Source organism: Hypanus sabinus, chromosome X1 (genome assembly GCF_030144855.1).
Source record: "Hypanus sabinus isolate sHypSab1 chromosome X1, sHypSab1.hap1, whole genome shotgun sequence".
Lineage (NCBI taxonomy): Eukaryota > Metazoa > Chordata > Chondrichthyes > Myliobatiformes > Dasyatidae > Hypanus > Hypanus sabinus.
Genome location: NC_082738.1, coordinates 66,263,326 through 66,281,132, shown reverse-complemented (window position 1 = coordinate 66,281,132; position 17,807 = coordinate 66,263,326). Strand labels below are relative to the sequence as shown.

Sequence of the window (17,807 nt, the reverse complement as noted above, 5' to 3'; positions counted from 1 at the left end):
GGTCAGCCAGGGGTCAGGTGGGTCATTGTATTGTGATCACGGGTCAATAAGCAACCGGGCAGCCACTAAATCCACATCATTACCTAAATAGCCAGGAATGTGCGGGGCCATTCAAAGCACAGGGATTGTATTCTTAAAAATAGGATCAATATTTCTTAAAAAAAAGGGTCTGCGTGTCTGTTAATGTGCGTATTAGATTGTGCAAATGTGAATTTATGATTCAAAATTGGTTAATACCAATTCCAATATACAAGTGTAAAGGAGAACAAAATCATTGTTACGCAGGATCCGATGCAGTACAAAAAACACAATAAGATAAAGAACACAATTATAAAAACACAATAAATATACAAGAAAGTTTATATAGATAGATTGATTATATATCCATAAAGTGATGCTTGGTACAGGAGTATCATATGTGGATTAGCTTAGTCTGTAGGTAGGTGTTCTGGTGCTTCCACGTGTATGTATTAATATGTGCGTATATGTGTGTGTTAATATGCATGTATGTTAATGTGCGTGTTAATTTGTGCAAGCGTAATTTTATGATTTAAGTTCATATGTGTTAGCTTAGTCTAAGTAGATATTTTGCTATATCTACGTGTGTGCTATTGTGTGAATGTGTGTGGTAACGTGCATTTGCACTTTAATGTGTGGGTGTGTAAATTTGTGAGTGTGTTCCTATATGTGTTAGCTTAGTCTGTAGGTTGGTGTTGGTGTATCTACGTGAGCGTATTAATGTGAGTGTGCCAGTGTACATCTGCATTGCTCTGTATGTATGCTAATTTGTGTGTGAACGTGATCGCGCTTGTTTGTATTCAGTGCTTGGTTTGATACCAAAAAAGCGACAGTGGGACGTGCGTGGGTGCGTTGACAAATCGCAACCCTACATGATTCTAAATTCAGTGATTCTGAGAATTAAAACTTCCGACTTTGCTGTGACAAAGTAACGCACAGAAAGAAACAATGCGCCGCATTAGCTGAGGTTGTTTAAACTGCACGATCATGCTCTTATTCAATTGTTCTATTTTTTCCCTGCTAATATGCGGCAGATTATTTATGGGCAGCTTGCTTGTATGCCTCTGCGGCGAGGGATGCCATTTTTTTTAGGTTCGGGGTTGATACGCAAAACCCTTTCCAGAAGAACAAGCCGAGGCTCACCGGCGTTGGAAAATTAAAGGCGAGAGAAAGGCACGTCAATTTATTTCTCTGGTCTTTCCCTAATGTTATGGGAAACATCCTCTCTCTATCCACTCCACCTAGGCCTTTCAATATTCGTTAGGTTTCAATGAGACCTCCGCCCCTCCATTCTTCTAAACTCCGGCGAGAACAGGCCCAGAGCCATCAAACGCTCCTCATATGTTAACCCTTTCATTCCCGGAATCATTACCCGTTCAAGTTGATCAGATCCTTAGAAATAGATTTCCTTCCCTGAAAGGAAAATTGAATTAGTCAATCATTTGAATTAATAGAAAAAAACACGAAAGAGGAGGTAGTGTTATAAAATAAAAGGTTAGATAATTCTTAATTATAATAAGTAGGTTCCATGTATTTTCGTAGCTGCTGATGGACAAAAATAACTATTCCAAAATATTGGAATGGATGAAAAGGTTACGAGAATGTTGCCGGGACTTGAGGACCTGAGTTATAAGGAAAGGTTGAATAGGTTAGGAGTTTATTCCCTGGAGTGTAGGAGAATGAGGGGAGATTTGACAGAGTATACAAAATTATGAGGGCCATAGATAGGGTAAATGTAAGTAGGCGCTTTCCACTGAGTTTGGGGGAGACTAGATCTAGAGTTTATGGATGAACAGTGAAATATTTAAAGGCAACATGAGAGGAAGTTTCTTTACTCAGAGGGTGCTGACTGTGTGGAATGAGCTACCAGTGGAAATGGTGGATGAGGGTTCGATTTCAATATTTAAGAGAAATTTTGATAGGTACATGGATGGGATGGCTCCGGAGGGATATGGTCTGGGTGCAGGTCGCTGGGAATCCGAATCAGAATCAGGAGTAAACAGATTAATAGTTTGGTATGGATTAGATGGGCCGAATAGTCTGTTTCTGTGTTGTAGTGTTCTATGACTCTATGATTCAAAATGATCAGCCACGAAGTGTCATCTTTCTTGGCGAAGAATACAGCCGTGTTACCATAATAATCTAACTATGTAGTTGGTTGCTCGTATTATTATCTGCCAGCGCCATGTACAAGTACAACCTTATTTTAAGAGATCATTCATCTTGAGCAATTAGTGTTACCAGACAGTGTAGAATTGGCCTTCACTAATGGATGTGGAAATACATTAACCTATAACATTCTGAAAATTCATTAATAGTGTAATCATTTAAAGGATACAGATAGCTTTGGGGTAGCATAATGTTCTAATAAGGAATGTGATCTTTGAGCCCAGTAAAAGAGACTTGCTTAGGCTCTCTTGCTTATCGTTGCTGAATTGTACAAGTATGCAATATATTGTTGTGACTAATGTAGCTAGAACTATCAATTGATCAATATTCCCTACAACCTTTCAGGTAACCTGACCAGACTAAGGACGGTCGGTCAATTTCTCTTTAATTCGGTACCTGTTAATCATTGCAGTCCTTGTAATAAAACCACGTTGTATAGAAGGAATTAAGCAAAACTAATGCATTGCTAGAATCGGTTATTTTCCTTATTTTGCTGAGCATATACTTACACAGAACGTAGCAAAAACTTTTGCCAAGTTTGAATAGATTCAAGATGTGGATGGAATGGCATCTTAAATTTAAAAAAAATATTGCTACAACCTATGAATTGAAATACATCTGTTGTCTGCTGTAAACATATCGCAAGGTCCAAAATCTCACTCTCTTACCTTCCTCATTTTCCGGGAACGAGAATTCCTTATTGAATTTTTACATTTTACAATTTCCTTTTCGATGTGTGATTGTTGATGACAAAGCCAGCACTTTCTGCTCACCCCAAAGTAATGTTTTATTCTGAATCAGATTCCATCCAGCACCTTGGCGATTCTGTATCTACAGCATAGAGCGCCGATCGCCCACAAGAAACGTTTTGGTTTATAAATGAACTTTATACAGATAAAACTGGTAAAGTGCAAAAATAATGAGATAGTGCTCATGGGTCGATTTTTTCCGACCAATGAACACTATCTCACTATTTTTGCTCTCCTATGCACTACTTATTTAACACACGCATACTCATATACACACGCGCACTCACATAATTGTATATCTATTAAATAAATAAATATATATATATATATATATTTATATATAGTGAGGTAGTGTTCATCAGTTTGACAATGAACACAATGAATACTATAAATTAAAATAATATATATATTCTTATTGCAATTTATAGTAATTGCTACCTATTGCATTGTACTGCTGCAGCAAAACAAATTTCACGCCATTTGTCAGTGATATTAAATCTGATTCTGATTCTAAGACAAATACCCTCATAATTGTGTTTAGAAATAATTCATACACACTGTTTTAAGGCCGTGTACCCTTTAATGCAAGTTGTGGCTCCTTCAGAACTTACAATGATGGTTAATATAGTCACAACGACCATTTATATATTTATAAATTATATATTATTTATACATTTATATATTGCCATTTATATAGCAACTTTGATATAGTAATGATTCCAAGGACCGCTCTGATATCCAGAGTATATAGCTTTAGGATCTGACTAACATCAGAAATGAATGGGTTTTATGGAGCGCTTAAAGGGAAGAAAGAAAGAGAAAAAACGTAAGAGATGTTAATAAGAATGAGGATTCTACAGGACAGATTCTGGGACTAGGTGAGATATTGTGAATGGTGCAAGTACCACACATTTTAAGCTAATTTATTGATGCTTACAGAAAATCCCCCCCCCCACATATTCAACGCACATATCGCAAAATACACTCAGTGAAAAAAGACATTTAAAACAATAACAGAGAATCTGAGATATAGATAACGAGAATTTATTCTTCACACTGTGAATTTTCCTCTTCAGAAAACAATTAATCTTGTTTTAATTAGAGGTGCACGACGATAAAACCGTGTTGGCTTGAACAGAATGCATTCCGTAGTGATTGCATTTAAACGTCAATGCTTGCAGACGGGTCCCGCAAGGATTTTACAGGACACCTGGATTATATTAAATGTTGAATATAGGAACATAGAACTGAATTACTTAGCGTATCATATAAGGTTTGGAATACAGGAAGATTTAGTTGCATCTGTATCAGATAATTGATGATGTTCTGAGTAGTTTCATTTTATGATATTCCTCTTTTGGTATTTGCTTTTATAAACGTGACCGCTTTCACAGAAGGTTGAAGATTCTGCTATTGTTTTTCTACGACGGGTTCTCAACTCAAACAAGAATTTCTAGACGCAACATTGCCTGGAAGTCAAAACAATGCCGACCAAATTTGGAGATGACGTGAGATAGTAAATATTTTGCTGCATGCTTCATCGCGCCAACAATCCTCTCCAAAACTGTACTCTTAAACGTGTTGCAAACAGAACACAAGAAAAAATCTTTCAAGAAGAAATATGCCAGTGCATTAATTAGGATCTTAAAACAAGGCGGCTGAGCAGCTAACCTTATACTCTTCCCTCTTGCTCGCGCATCTTCAAAAGGCCTCAGAAAAGCTGCATTCATCATTAAGGACCCCCATCACCCAGGACATGCCCTCTTCTCGTTGCTGCCATTGAGGATGAAGTACAGGAGCCTGAAGACACACGCTATAGATTTCAGGAACAGCTTCTTCCCTTCTGCCATCAGATTTCTGAATAGACAATGAACCCATGTATATTATCTCACTATTTCCTTTTTTTGCTCTCTTTTTACACTACTTACTTAATTTAATTATGACATGTATATTCTTATTGTAATGTACAGTTTTTATTGCACTGTACTTTATAGCAATGTACTGCTGCCACAGAACAACAAATTTCATGACATTAAGCCTAATTCTGATTCAGATTCCAAAACAAAATGGTTTACTGAATCCCTACCAATTCACACAATTTCAAAGTTCAGAGTAATAATTAAGGCATATTTTAAAAAGTGAGTAAAAATTTCAGTGCTTACAAAGTGTATTCAAGATAATATATCAATTCGGTATATGATCAGATAATTTAGAAGTAATTACAGCATTGTTACAGAAGGGACTAATTCGTCAAAAGGTACTTTTTGTAACAATGCATTGCTAGATTAATAGACAATCAAATTAGGAGACGGTAAGAAAGTGCGCTGAATTACTATGCGATTTGCAGGGAATTTCTAAAATGAGCAAAAGGACTAACAAATGTTGCAGTATTGTGTTGGCCTGGACGTGGAAAGGGATCGGAGATGTGAAGTATGTGTGTGACTTGTGCTCCTTGGTTGTATATGTTGATGTATGTGTGCTTTGATAATAAATTTACTTTGAACTTTGAACTGTACAAGTAAAACCTAAAACAACACACACAAAATGCTGAAGCAACTCAATAGGCCTGACAGTATCTATCAAGGAGAATAAACATTGGACATTTCGGACCGAACCCTTCATCAGGCCCGAGATGTCGACTGTTTGTTAATTTCCATAAATGCTAACTGGCCTTTTGAATTCCTCTAGCATCTTGTGTGTGATGCTCTGCATTTCCAGCATCTGCAGAATCTCCTGTGATACAGTCCAAGCTAATGTTTGCTCACGGACTTTGCCTGATGAGTCCGGGTGGTCGTTCGGGAGAATAACACACGAAGGAGAGAACCGGGGTGTTCACCACATCTACATACAGAATTTATTTTTGCATTGTACTTCTAGGGTGGGGTCAGTCTGGTGAAACAGTAGCAAAAGTGAAATTTGCCAGCCCAACCCCGGAGGTTTCATTGATAGTTTTAAGGTGAAAAATACAATGCAGGATGTGACACCCTTCAATATGAGAATCAAAAAATACGTAGCGCCGGGATCTTAATGAGGGATGAATGACACTGAACACAAAACAAAATAAGCATAGGTTTATATTAGCTCTATATAAGAGGAGTGTCCTGTAAAGGTGAGATTACATGTCTTGGACTTTTCTTTTGTTCGTACACAATATGTCCCTGAGAATGTTTGTATATATTTGAGTGTTTGTGTGTAGTTGTGAATATTTTAGAGAGATTGGATAAGATCACCATATTGTGTCTGTACCCCTGATTAACAATCACTCCATTCTCAAGACTTTACAATGGCTATTGGGTAAATATTAGCAGACAAGTAACTATGTGAAAACTCCACCATGGGCGGTCTCAAGCTCGGCTGCAAAAGGAGAAGGGTTTTCCATGGGTATAGCAATCCCATCCTGTAAAATCCCAGAGCTACAGAAGCTCGAAAGGCCTCATCCCTGGGAGAGGATGGATACACCAAGAAGATGGGCTACACCTGGGGACAGCGTGAAAGACTGGCCCAGGGCAGAGGACTCTGGCGAGCTGCTGTCGACAGCCTGTGCCCCAGTGGGGGTGATGGGGTTAAGAGAACTATGGTAAGCTATAAAAAGCGGTTTAACGTTTGATTGCACTCATCAATTAATGGTAATGGAATACCAATTTCTGTATTATAGAAGTAGGCGGTGACTCCAAATGTTGTTAATTTCCAGTAGTAAGATACAATAACTCAAAAGCCCCATTCTATCTACACAGTGGATGTGGAATAATCTCCGAGAGACCAGTGAGGTTCCATTTTCAAGGTACTTGCACTATCATCTGGCGCAGGATCTTTCCCAAGTATACCTGACATCTGCATCCTGTTACTTGGGGAATATTGTGACATAATCTGGCTTTCTTTTCATTATTCAAAGAAGCTGGTTGTCCAGTGAGATGTTGTATTTGTTGGGTGGATTTTAAAGACTTCTCTCACAAAATGGCTGATGTCAGCTTTATATATTCGAAAAATAGCTCGTCGTATTAGGTGGAGTAACTTGAGCCCGAGATGTTATATTTTTTTCTTCAAAATATACGCACATTGAGACAGGGATGCACACGTGTAAATATATATCATTCACATATGTGCTTGGCGAGCCATTGTACGATACAAAACAAGTATGCGGACACTTGCACATAATCTATAAATAGATACAGACACAGGGTCACATATATAGACAGACAGACACACACACACACACACACACACACACACACACACACACACACACACACGCGTGCACACACACGCCCTCAAATGCCATTGTGTGTGAGAGAGGGAGAACACAATATATGCACATGTGGTTAGAACCATAGAACACTGCAGCACAGTACAGGCCATTCAGTCCTCCATGTTGTGCTGACCCATATAAACCTTAACATTATAACCCATACTAAACCCACTCTACCCCATAACCCTCCATTTTTCTTTCATCCACGTGCCTGTCCAAGAGGCTCTTAAATACCCCTAATGTTTTAGCCTCCACCACCATCCCTGGCAGGTTATTCCAGGCACTCACAACCCTCTGTGTAATAAACTTACCCCTAATGTCTCCCCTAAACTTCCCTCCCTTAATTTTGTACATATGCCCTCTGGTGTTTGCTATTGGTGCCCTGGGAAACAGGTACTGACTATCCACCCTATCTATGCCTCTTATAATCTTGTAGACCTCTATCTAGTCCCCTCTCATTCTTCTACGCTCCAAAGAGAAAAGTCCCAGCTCTGCTAACCTTGCTTCATATGACTTGTTCTCCAATCCAGGCAACATCCTGGTAAATCTCCTCTGCACCCTCTCCATAGCTTCCACATCCTTCCTATAATGAGGTGACCAGAACTGAACACAATACTCTAAGTGTGGTCTCACCAGAGGTTTGTAGAGTTGTAACATGACCCTCTGTATACAGAACCTCGGGTTCTGTATTTCTACTCAGGTTTGTGTATATGCAAATACATATTGATGAAATGAACGGACACAAAAACATATGTGTGTGTGTGTGTGTGTGTGTGTGTGTGTGTGTGTGTGTGTGTGTATATATATTAACATATGTGTGCCCACACATGTAGGCGTGTGCATGTGTGTGTTTATGCAAATTGGGTACATTTGTATAAACACATATCTACATTACATACGAATGTTTACATGCAGTCATACCCACATAAACGTGGGTGTTTTTATGGAGAGAGATGAGTGACAAAGTTGATAAGAGAATAAAGTTTGTAGATGAACAGACTGAAAAATAGATAGACACAGGAGATTCTGCAGATGCTGGAAATCCAGAGTAACAAACACAAAATGCTGGAGGAACTCAGTAGGCCAGGTAGCATCCTTGGAGAGGAATGAAAAGATAACGTTTCAGGCCGAGTCAGACAGACGGACAGATAGATAGATAGGAAGGAACACATAACCTTATGTTTTAGCCGAACTACGAGATGGCTCGCCCTATTGTATCATTATTCAACAGGGACTCCGAATTGGATCCAGGGCTCACTCTGTGCAAAGTAGGGAATCCAAATGGGGAAGCTACATCTCAACCCTACCCATTGTCTGCCTGCCTGGCGTCCGCTCTGACATCGCATATTTACCCCGGTCACAGTGCCACACAGGGTTATTCCTCCCCCCGCCTCCGTATCCACCCCCACACAGCCAATGCCTATTTACTTCCCGATAAGGCTCGGATCGATCAAGTTAACGCCTTTTTTAAAAAAAAAGTTTAAGGCATCTGTTTGAGCGTGAAGACTCAACGTGGCTCAGGGGTAACCTGATCCAAAACAAACCATGGCCGGGGAGAGAGGGAGAGTGAAGCGAATGCATTTGAAAAACTGCATGTATTTAATAGAATAGTTCGGGCAGTGTTTGAGCTGCAGTCCCTGCCTCTTGCAGAGAAACGCAGCAACAATCACCTGGTTTAAAACCGACACTAATAACTTAAAAAAAATCGCCCTCTCGGTATGACTTCGTACTTAAAATATTTTGAGTAAAGAAGTAGCATATGCTGAAATTGATATTTTAAACGATGAGGCTGTAAGCGACTTCCTGCCGATAAAACAAATATATGGGTGAGCCAGAGAGGGAAACACGACTCTGCCCTGAGAGTGTTGCAAAAATAGTTTTTAAATTAAGTCTGAAGGCGGCGTTTTTCGTGGCTGTAAGGATGATATCTGGGTCACGCAGTCGCGTCAAAATTGGATTCTGCTTTAATTATCAAGGCGGTGTTTGACTTTCGAAAAACATTGGTTGGGATATTGAAAAATAATGCTTGAAATGTCCTCAATGAGTGTATGTAAATAAAGCAATGTTGTTTTAACGGGTGCATTGGGAGCTCTCCGGGTAGATCAACATAGGGGAATATACATATGTTCCTATTTTAGATTTATGTAACATGTATCCTGCTGGGTTACTTCGAACTTCGATAACTGCATTAATGTTAGTGATAAGGGCAAGATCAATAACCTCTTATATTGTGTCGCTTCTAGATGAAATAAGTGGAAAATGAGCAGCTTTGAGCTGTCCTTAGCCAGAGGAGTAAACAGTAAGGAAATTGTCAGTTCCAAATTTGGAAAATGTAAAGCGTTTTCTTGTTCTGCAGCTACTGAAATAAATAAATGAAATTTGAATCAGAATCTAATCAGGTTTATTATCACTGACGTATGTCGTAAAAATTGCTATATTTACGGCAGCAATACAGTGCAATACATTATAAAAACTATAAATTAGTTTTATAGTTTTGTGTGTGTGCGGTGGAAAAGAGCAAAAAAAAAGTGAGGAAGTTTGTATGCGTTGCTCGAGATTTCCAGCATCTGCAGAATCTCTTGTGTTTCTGTTTTATTTTTAGTTGGAGTTCAGCACGATTGTGATAATGTTGGGACTCAATGTTTTATATGATCCCCCTTATTTATAAAACTCGTTTTATCCTCTCGCTACTCATTAACGTGCTTAGAAACTACAGCCAGGCTCAGTTTTCTGAAGAAGTGTTTTATAAATTGAAATATTTCACGAGATAAATAGTGAGTTAGTGTTCATGGGTTGCTTCATTGTCCATTCAATAATCTGATAGACTCATGGATGTTTTATATTTAGGGAACTCGTTCTCCTTGTGAATACAAAAGCGTGTTTAATCTGGAGTCGGGGATACGACGTTGTCGTGTTTGCTCTTAACTGGTACTGGCATTGATTACAGGAACTTGATCAATAGTTTAGAGATTTTCCTGCCAGTATGAATTTCTGTGTGATGTACTGTAAATGAATAAACTATTTGTTCGTAATTGCAAAGACTGGATCAAAAGTGGAAGAAACGGGAAACTGAATAAAATTACAAATGGCTTGTAAGGGTGAATTTCAGCTACTTTACCTGAGAGGAAAAACTGTGACAATCTCTGTAAAGAAGCATTTAACCCGCACAAAATGCTGGAGGAACTCAGCAAGCCCGGTGGCATCTATGGAACAGAATAAAGAATCGACGTTTCGGGCGGAGACCCTTCATCAGATGTCAGCTCGAACGGTCGACTGCTCATTCCTTTCCATAGATGTCACCTGGCCTGCCGAGTTTCTCCAGCATTTTGTATGTGTTACTCTGGATGTCCAGTATCTGCAGAATCTCTTGTGTTAAAGCTTAAACCGCGGTCTAATCAGCAATTAATACCACTTGAATTAATCTATTTAATGAATCCAGGTGGAGCGAAAGGCGTTTTCCTTTTTTTTCCAGACAGCACTTCTAAGTCTTTCCTGGCTCTTTGTACTATTTTCGGTGAAGAATAAATAATACATCAAATTCGTATTTACAACTGGTTGTACATATGTACTGGAAGATGTGGATGTCAGTTCTATTTCCTTTAACGTATCATCCAGGTGGTCTTATTTAAACAATGGATTAAACTCAGACACAACACGTGGTTGCAAAGGGCGCTGGATAACTATTCAATAGAATATAAAAATGTCACTGATCTGAGTTTATTTTGGGGGTAAAATTAAATAGTTCACGATAATACAAGGAAGTTTAATTTTAAAGAACATTCAACATATAATCCACTTTAACAGTAAAGAAAATGCCTTCCATGTTTCGGGTCAGTGTTGAGTTGCAAAATTTCCGAAAATTATTCTGTAGTCTTCTTAAATCCTTAGGCCTTTTGTAACTGTTCAATTAAAGCTTTTTAAAAGAACGCTCCAAACTAAAATGAAAGGTGACATTTATGTTTAGAATTGGCTCAAAATGCTTAGATTCGGAAATCGCTTAATTTTGTGATTTAGAAACTATAATTCGGGCGATTTATAAATGTACGCATTGCGTGATGAAGAGATGTTCAAATTTATTAGCATACGGTTTGATTTACGGTTGTGGAAGAATATATGAGGTTCCGACGTCATTGAACATGCAAGTTGCAATGGTCGTTTAAAGAATCCTGGTACTCCAGATAATAAAGAAAACTCGCTTTAACAGCGGAAATGTACGCAGGATATATTTAATGTAATGTCTACTTGCTGTTCGGGTGGTGATGAGTGTTTGGGGTGGTGGGGGGGGGAGTGGAGGTGGAGTTGGAGATGGGGGGGGGTTAAATATCGGCTTTTATTGCATCACATGTACAAAGTGTCCAATCAGCTTTGAGTTGAAGGAAATTATTTGGTGGAGTGTCTCTGGACAAGTGTGGCTTTTATTGAGAACTTTACGCTTGGAACGAAGCGGGTTGGAGTTGGACCCCCCCCCCCCATCTTAAATATCTCGTCTAATCGGGGTTTAGTTACACCTTAAAATAAGCGGGCGCCTAAATGCTTCGATTAAATGCATAATTGTTTATTCCAACCTTAGTGTCGCTCTCTATGCGAATTATTTAATATTAACAAAATTTAATTAATGGCAGAGCCGACCTCACTCTTTTTCGTATGGCAAGTACAATGGTTGGGATTATTCCAAGGTGCGTGGATTATATCTCAAGTGTTACACTGGATGGATTTCAGTTTGGGCATTTGGAGATGTTCGGCGTTAGACTGGGTTACCTGCGTATTAACGGCAAGCAAATGTTCGCCCTGTCTCAAGTGCTAGCTGATCTCTTCAAGCATGTCCCCAGGACCACGATCCGAAAAAGAATGGAGTACCTGAAAATCAAAAGGCGTCGCTGCGATTTGCAGGAACTACGGACGCTCAAAGCCATGAAATCTGTGCCAACACGGGCAGTCAAATGCACGCTCATTTCTAAAGAGGACCTGGAGGCTCTGTACACGGTTTACAAAGACCCCGAATGCACCAGGAAGAAACTCAAGGTAAAAGTGAGGGAGAAGGGGCATTTTCCCAGCCGCCAAGATTCCAGTTACTTCTCCGATTTCTGTAGAGAGAGGACGGTGTTGTTGCGGACTCGGAACTCTGCCGTGCCGTGCGAGGAGAAATCCAACCGAGTTGTCGAATCAACTGAAAACAGCGGCCTATTCGAGCGACCCGGCTGGCGATCCATCACCGATCCAGCCGAACAAGGCTTCACAAACTATGAAAATGACGGAAAATCTAGTTTCTGCCCGCTGTACCGCGAACGGGACGGGTTTCATCAGGACGAGGGCAGGTGTTACCCCAGAACAGTTCAACCCGCCATAGCAGTTCGACTCAATAGAGCGGGCAGTCCCGTTCACTTCAGGGCGAAATATTCTTCTTGTAATCAGAGCAAAAATGCGGAGAGTGGATTTATCGGAAACTATAATTCATCCTTACCGCCACCAGTTTTGAAGTCTGTAAAAAGGATGGTTCTTTGCGGGGATATAAAGGCTTTGAGTGGAACTCCCTGCGCGCAGATGACTCAGGGCGCCTCTCTGGGATGCTCCAGCGACTCAGACTGCAGCCTAGATCCCGAAAACGACTCGGATTTCGGGTCGACGGACGAAGACGAAGAGGGAGAGTCGCTACTGTCTGGCTGCAGTAGTGACGACGAAAGCTCTTCGGTCTCCGATTCCAGTTCGGCTTTCAGCGGTGCCTCCTTGCACAGCATCCGCTTCAGACGGGCCACCTTACCCAGTCTCTGTCACAAGACCCCTGCTGTCCCGGGGCAACCCGGACTGGAGGAGAAGCCGGAGCTCGCGACAGGGGAATGCCAATCACTTTACGCCGGAGGTGCGGTCCAGTCGCGCCCGTTCAGCCGCCAACCGAGTTACGGTCCCTCGGGCAACGCGACTGGCCGCCAGAACGCTCTTAAAACTGAGGCCGAAGAGGTCGACGCGTCACAGCCGCAGACGGCTAGAAATCCCACTCTGACCCCAAGCTACTTTGCAAAGCGTGGGGCCTCTCAACCCAGCCACCAAGAGAGCTCGCAGCCTTCACAACAAAGGGATTTGCTGCATTCAGATGCACGTTCCGGTGCATCCACTGCACTCTGCCTCGGCAATAACTATTTGAAAACCTCCGGGAGGGACGAGGGAACTTCACCAGCTCCCAACACCCAGGCTGAAGGGAGGATTAAACAAACTTTCAAGAGTTCTGATTTAAATCAGAATTCTACAGTCACCAGCGCTGCCCCGGCCCAACAGAATACCCAGAGAGTCTTCGATCCCATCCACAAATCGTGCTTTTGGAAGTTGGGAGAGCGCGAGGGTCCGGGGAACTATGGCCTCAAGAGGAAACGGCGGAAAGCGAAACACGTCCAGGGAATCCACCGAAATGAAAATGGCGGAGTGCAGTCTGCGAGGGGCAATGGTGCCTCCATCCATCGCCCCAAACACTCTACCTCAAAAGGAGAACAAAACCGCAGCATTTTAGACAGCAAAGCTTCGGCCATTGGTAGGTGGGACAATGGGACAAAAAAGAAACAGGTTTCTTCCAGGCGTGACAAACAGCTTAACTCTAAGGGATGCTCCGCGAAGACACCTGATAGGATTCAACCTTGGGTGACCGCGGCGGGCAAGAGGGAGAATTTGCTGAAAGACACGTCGAAGTGCAAACGGGTCACTTGCGGATTAGCAACGCCAGTAAAGACAGCTTTTAGCCTCATGGGCAATTTCCCCTCGCCACCCTCACTGGTTGTGGGGGATGATGGTGATTTGTGCCCAGCCTATTCATTTTGCTCTGATCATTCCTGTTCGATGCAGAAAGCTCACCCGGTGTGGAGATGGCAAATCGGGGGCACCGCCATCCCTCTTCCGCCAAGCCATAAATTCAGGGGTTTCAGCATTTAACTCCTTAACCTGCTTGGGTTTGAACATGAATTGGCTGCGAATGAGAACTGCAGAGTTGGTGCTAATGGGAATGATCCTGAAAGTTATTCTATTTATGACATATACAAACAATTTAGGGAAAAAAACTATCAAATCGGGAAGTATGGTTTACAATGTTGTATGAATGAGAGTATTTCTATCACGTCACCTCAAATGAAACTCAGTCATAATCCTTTAAAAAATCTGTCACATTCGAGCAAATTAAATATGGCACGTGCCATTGTTTTTTTTCGAGACTGAAGAGTATGGGAAAAAGGAATTTAGTCCAAGGATTGTACAAGCGTGTCTGTACCTTTGCACTATTGATCGTCCCTGTACAATCGACTTATATACATGGGAGCCTCGCTGGGTGAATTCTTCAGTTTATCCAACGAACACAATCTCAAACAATGCGTTAACACAACAAAATAATAACAAATTTCAAATCTACATTCAAAGTAATTAGAATGCATTGTGGAAAGTGAAAGGGTGTTCGGAGTTTTGTGATTGTTTTGTTTTCCTCTGGATAGTTTTGTTTTTAATATTAGGTAATCCCAAAATGCAACGATCTTTTATTTTTGCTTATCTCTGTTCCCTCGTTGTGTTCAATATGCCTTAATTAAAAATAGGCAGAAAACAGTAGTAACAAAGCAAGAGGAGGGGCCATCTGTCATTTTTATAATGGATGGAATGTTCCCATAAAAATTTTACTCTATTTCTTAAATTTTTAAAATGTTTATTTTCTCTTAAAGTCGTTACGTAAGGACGAACTATTCTGAGATTTAATTTAAATTTTGAGATTTAATTTAAAACATGGTTTAGTTGAGATTACACTGAAGAGGGAAGAAAAACGGGTGGGTGGGTGTGTGTGTGTGTGTGTGTGTGTGTGTGTGTGTGTGTGTGTGTGTGTGTGTGTGTGTGTGTGTGTGTGTGTGTGTGTGTGTGTGTGTGTGTGTGTGTGTGTGTTGGGGGTCCCTTTCCCTTTGACCGTCGTTCGGGCAGAACGATTAAACTTCTATGCTCTCTCTTACTTGTATCTCTTTAATAATCGGATGTATGACTTGCAGGGAAACACGGTAACCTCCTTCCGTTTAGATGCAAATCGGTTGTACTCCGGAGGAAGAGAGGTTAATGCACCAGGGCACCAGGACATGCATTAGTGATCAAACCCCCACGCAATCCTCCAATCAATAGTTCCTTTCAGAATGACTCAAGACGAAATGCCATTGTAATACCTTTTGGAAATTAAAAAAAAACAATAATAGTCAGTTGTTATAAGCGTCATTTGTTTAGTGTTCCTCATGGGGCCGGAAAAATGTTGAAAAGTTTTGCATCTAAGTTTCTTTCTGTCCTTTGTGGTAACTAGAGTCTTTCGGCGGCAGGATGCTTTTTTTCACGTGTGAGAGTTCAGGAAAAATATGGCGATGGTCTTGCGTGTTATTTATACAGTGTTTCTATGACGGTGCTAGGTAGATCCGCTCAAAGATCGGTTTCGAATTAGCGTGATGCAAAACACATTGAACGCAAGTTGTTGTGAGGGGGCCCCAAGCTTTTCTGAAAAGATTTTTAAATCTATTTCTCCCGCCCACCCCTCACTCCCGGCACACATACTAAAATTTGCATTTCTTCCAAGATGGTGGTCGTTTATTTACATAAAGTAGAGTCCAGAGTGAAGGTATCAGCTCAAGTTACTCTCATCTTTGGGTCAGAGGAACTGCCAAATGTCACGGATTTTGGCTGTGGACAAAAACAAGAGGTCGAAATGTTGCACACATTCGCTTATCGTGTCACAGAAGGTAGATGAAAAATTAGGCTTAACTGGCGAAGTTGTTTTAAAGCAGCCCCTGATACGGGAGGGAGAGAGAGAGAGAGACTGCTGTTCTTTGTCGGCGAGGGAGAGTGGGGTGGCTGCACTCAATGTAGCAGAGCCTTTAAAGGTTATAAGGAAAACAATCGCTGGGGGAAAGGACGAAACGATCCCGTGAATTTTAAACCCAAGTCTCGCGGTGATATATAAAAAAACAAATTTCACGAGTCTGAACAATTTACGAAATCTAAAGAATGGGTGAAATGAGTCCTTTACAGTGGAAAGTTGTAACCCGAATTCGAGAAGCCGACACGGTTTCCAAGTCTTGTTTGACGCAACTGCCAGTTCCCACAAGGAACATGTTCTAATCAGTAGCGTTTTCTACAAGGTTCTCATTTTCACTCAGAAGAAAATATCTTAGTTTTGAAAGTGGTGGGGTTAGTGGGCAGGAGTTTCAAATGCATGAAGAAAATAAAGTTAATGCTGAAGAGGCAATTGCCATATCAGTTGTCGAGCCCTACGCTTAAGTCGCAGGAAATAGCGTTATAAACCCTGCCTGTAAAGATGAATGACAACCATAGCTTTGTCAGCGGCCGGTGAGTCGCGCTCATACAACAGAGTAAATTTAGATTTTAATTAGATTCCCATTCAACCAAATGCAATAACTTCAGGCGAGGCCATCACAACAAGATGATTCTGGCCGTGGTCTAATTGTTGGGGGGCGCTGGGGGAGGGGAGGGGGGAACAAGATAAAGTTAAAGTATGAATTGATCAGGAAACACTCAATGTGCATACTGTCTGTACATTTTGTCTGCAATTGTAAGACGGTTGTTTGTGTGGATGAATGTTTAAAACAAAGAAAGATAAATAGATACACACACACACACACACACACACACACACACACACACACACACACACACACACACACACACACACACACACTCACACACACACACACACACACAGACACACACTCACACACACTCACACACACACACACACACACTCACACACACACACACTCTCACTCACACACACACACACACACACACACACACACACACACACACACACACACACACACACGTAGCATAATACAGGGTCTCGGCTCAAAACGTCCACTGTTTATTCTTTTCCATAGATGTTGCCCGATCTGCTGATTTCCTCCAGGATTTTGCGTCTCCATTGCTCTAGATGACCTGTTCCTACTCTTATGTCTAAGTGGTAACTGCAAATAAAAAACTAATTTCTGAATAATCCAATTTAAATTCAACTTTCAGAAAAATGGACATATAGATAGATACATACATAGACATAGATAGATACGTAAATAGACAGGTAGATAAGTACACAGATTGACAGATAGAGATAATGGTGTTAACTGAATGGGTTTTTCTATCTCTTTATGCCAGTTTATCTTAAAGGGTTTAATACCCAAGGAGTCTTCTTTGATGTCGATGTCGCTGCTTGTTTGCCTTGCCATTTTCAAGCGTGCTTGTACTATCTGTTGTATGTGCCTGCCTGCCTGCCTTATTTCCAGATTGAAAATAGAATTGTATGTCCTAGTGGGCTGCTGGAGCGAAGGTAGCACAAAACATTTCATTAGACCGAAAAGTTATGCCAGGATGCAGATTACTCGAACCTATTAGTCCAACCATTCTCAAATAAGGAGCCGTACTTTTCAGGATATTACAGGGAGCCTTACAGTCAGACCTTGATCAATAGTAACGCGATCTTGGGATCTGGCTAGGCAATCGGTTTTTCTTACCAGGTTGAAATTGGAGCTGTGTTCTGGAGTCAGGTTACGACTTCGGCACTTATAGTATTATGCAAACGGATTAAAGTTAATATTTAGGGTGAACACTCCGACCGATACTGGATG

General features: G+C 41.0%; 1 protein-coding gene across 2 annotated transcripts; it reads left to right on the top strand.

Moving 5' to 3' along the window:
• Window positions 1-8,682: 8,682 nt before the first annotated feature.
• On the top strand, window positions 8,683-17,177 carry LOC132384981 (SKI/DACH domain-containing protein 1-like). Of its 2 annotated transcripts, none has more exons than XM_059956687.1 (2): window positions 8,683-13,702; window positions 15,183-16,613. In XM_059956687.1, exons 1-2 carry the CDS (start codon window positions 11,827-11,829, stop codon window positions 15,245-15,247), a joined length of 1,941 nt encoding a protein of 646 aa, XP_059812670.1. In that variant the 5' UTR covers window positions 8,683-11,826; the 3' UTR covers window positions 15,248-16,613. The 2 variants fall into 2 exon arrangements, with proteins under 2 accessions (XP_059812670.1, XP_059812669.1); XM_059956686.1 differs by adding an exon at window positions 17,067-17,177 and having other exon boundaries at window positions 8,694-15,911.
• Window positions 17,178-17,807: the final 630 nt, after the last annotated feature.

Excerpts from the sequence above, each read along its gene's own strand:
- LOC132384981 (XM_059956686.1), top strand. The coding sequence starts at position 11,827 with ATGGCAAGTACAATGGTTGGGATTATTCCAAGGTGCGTGGATTATATC.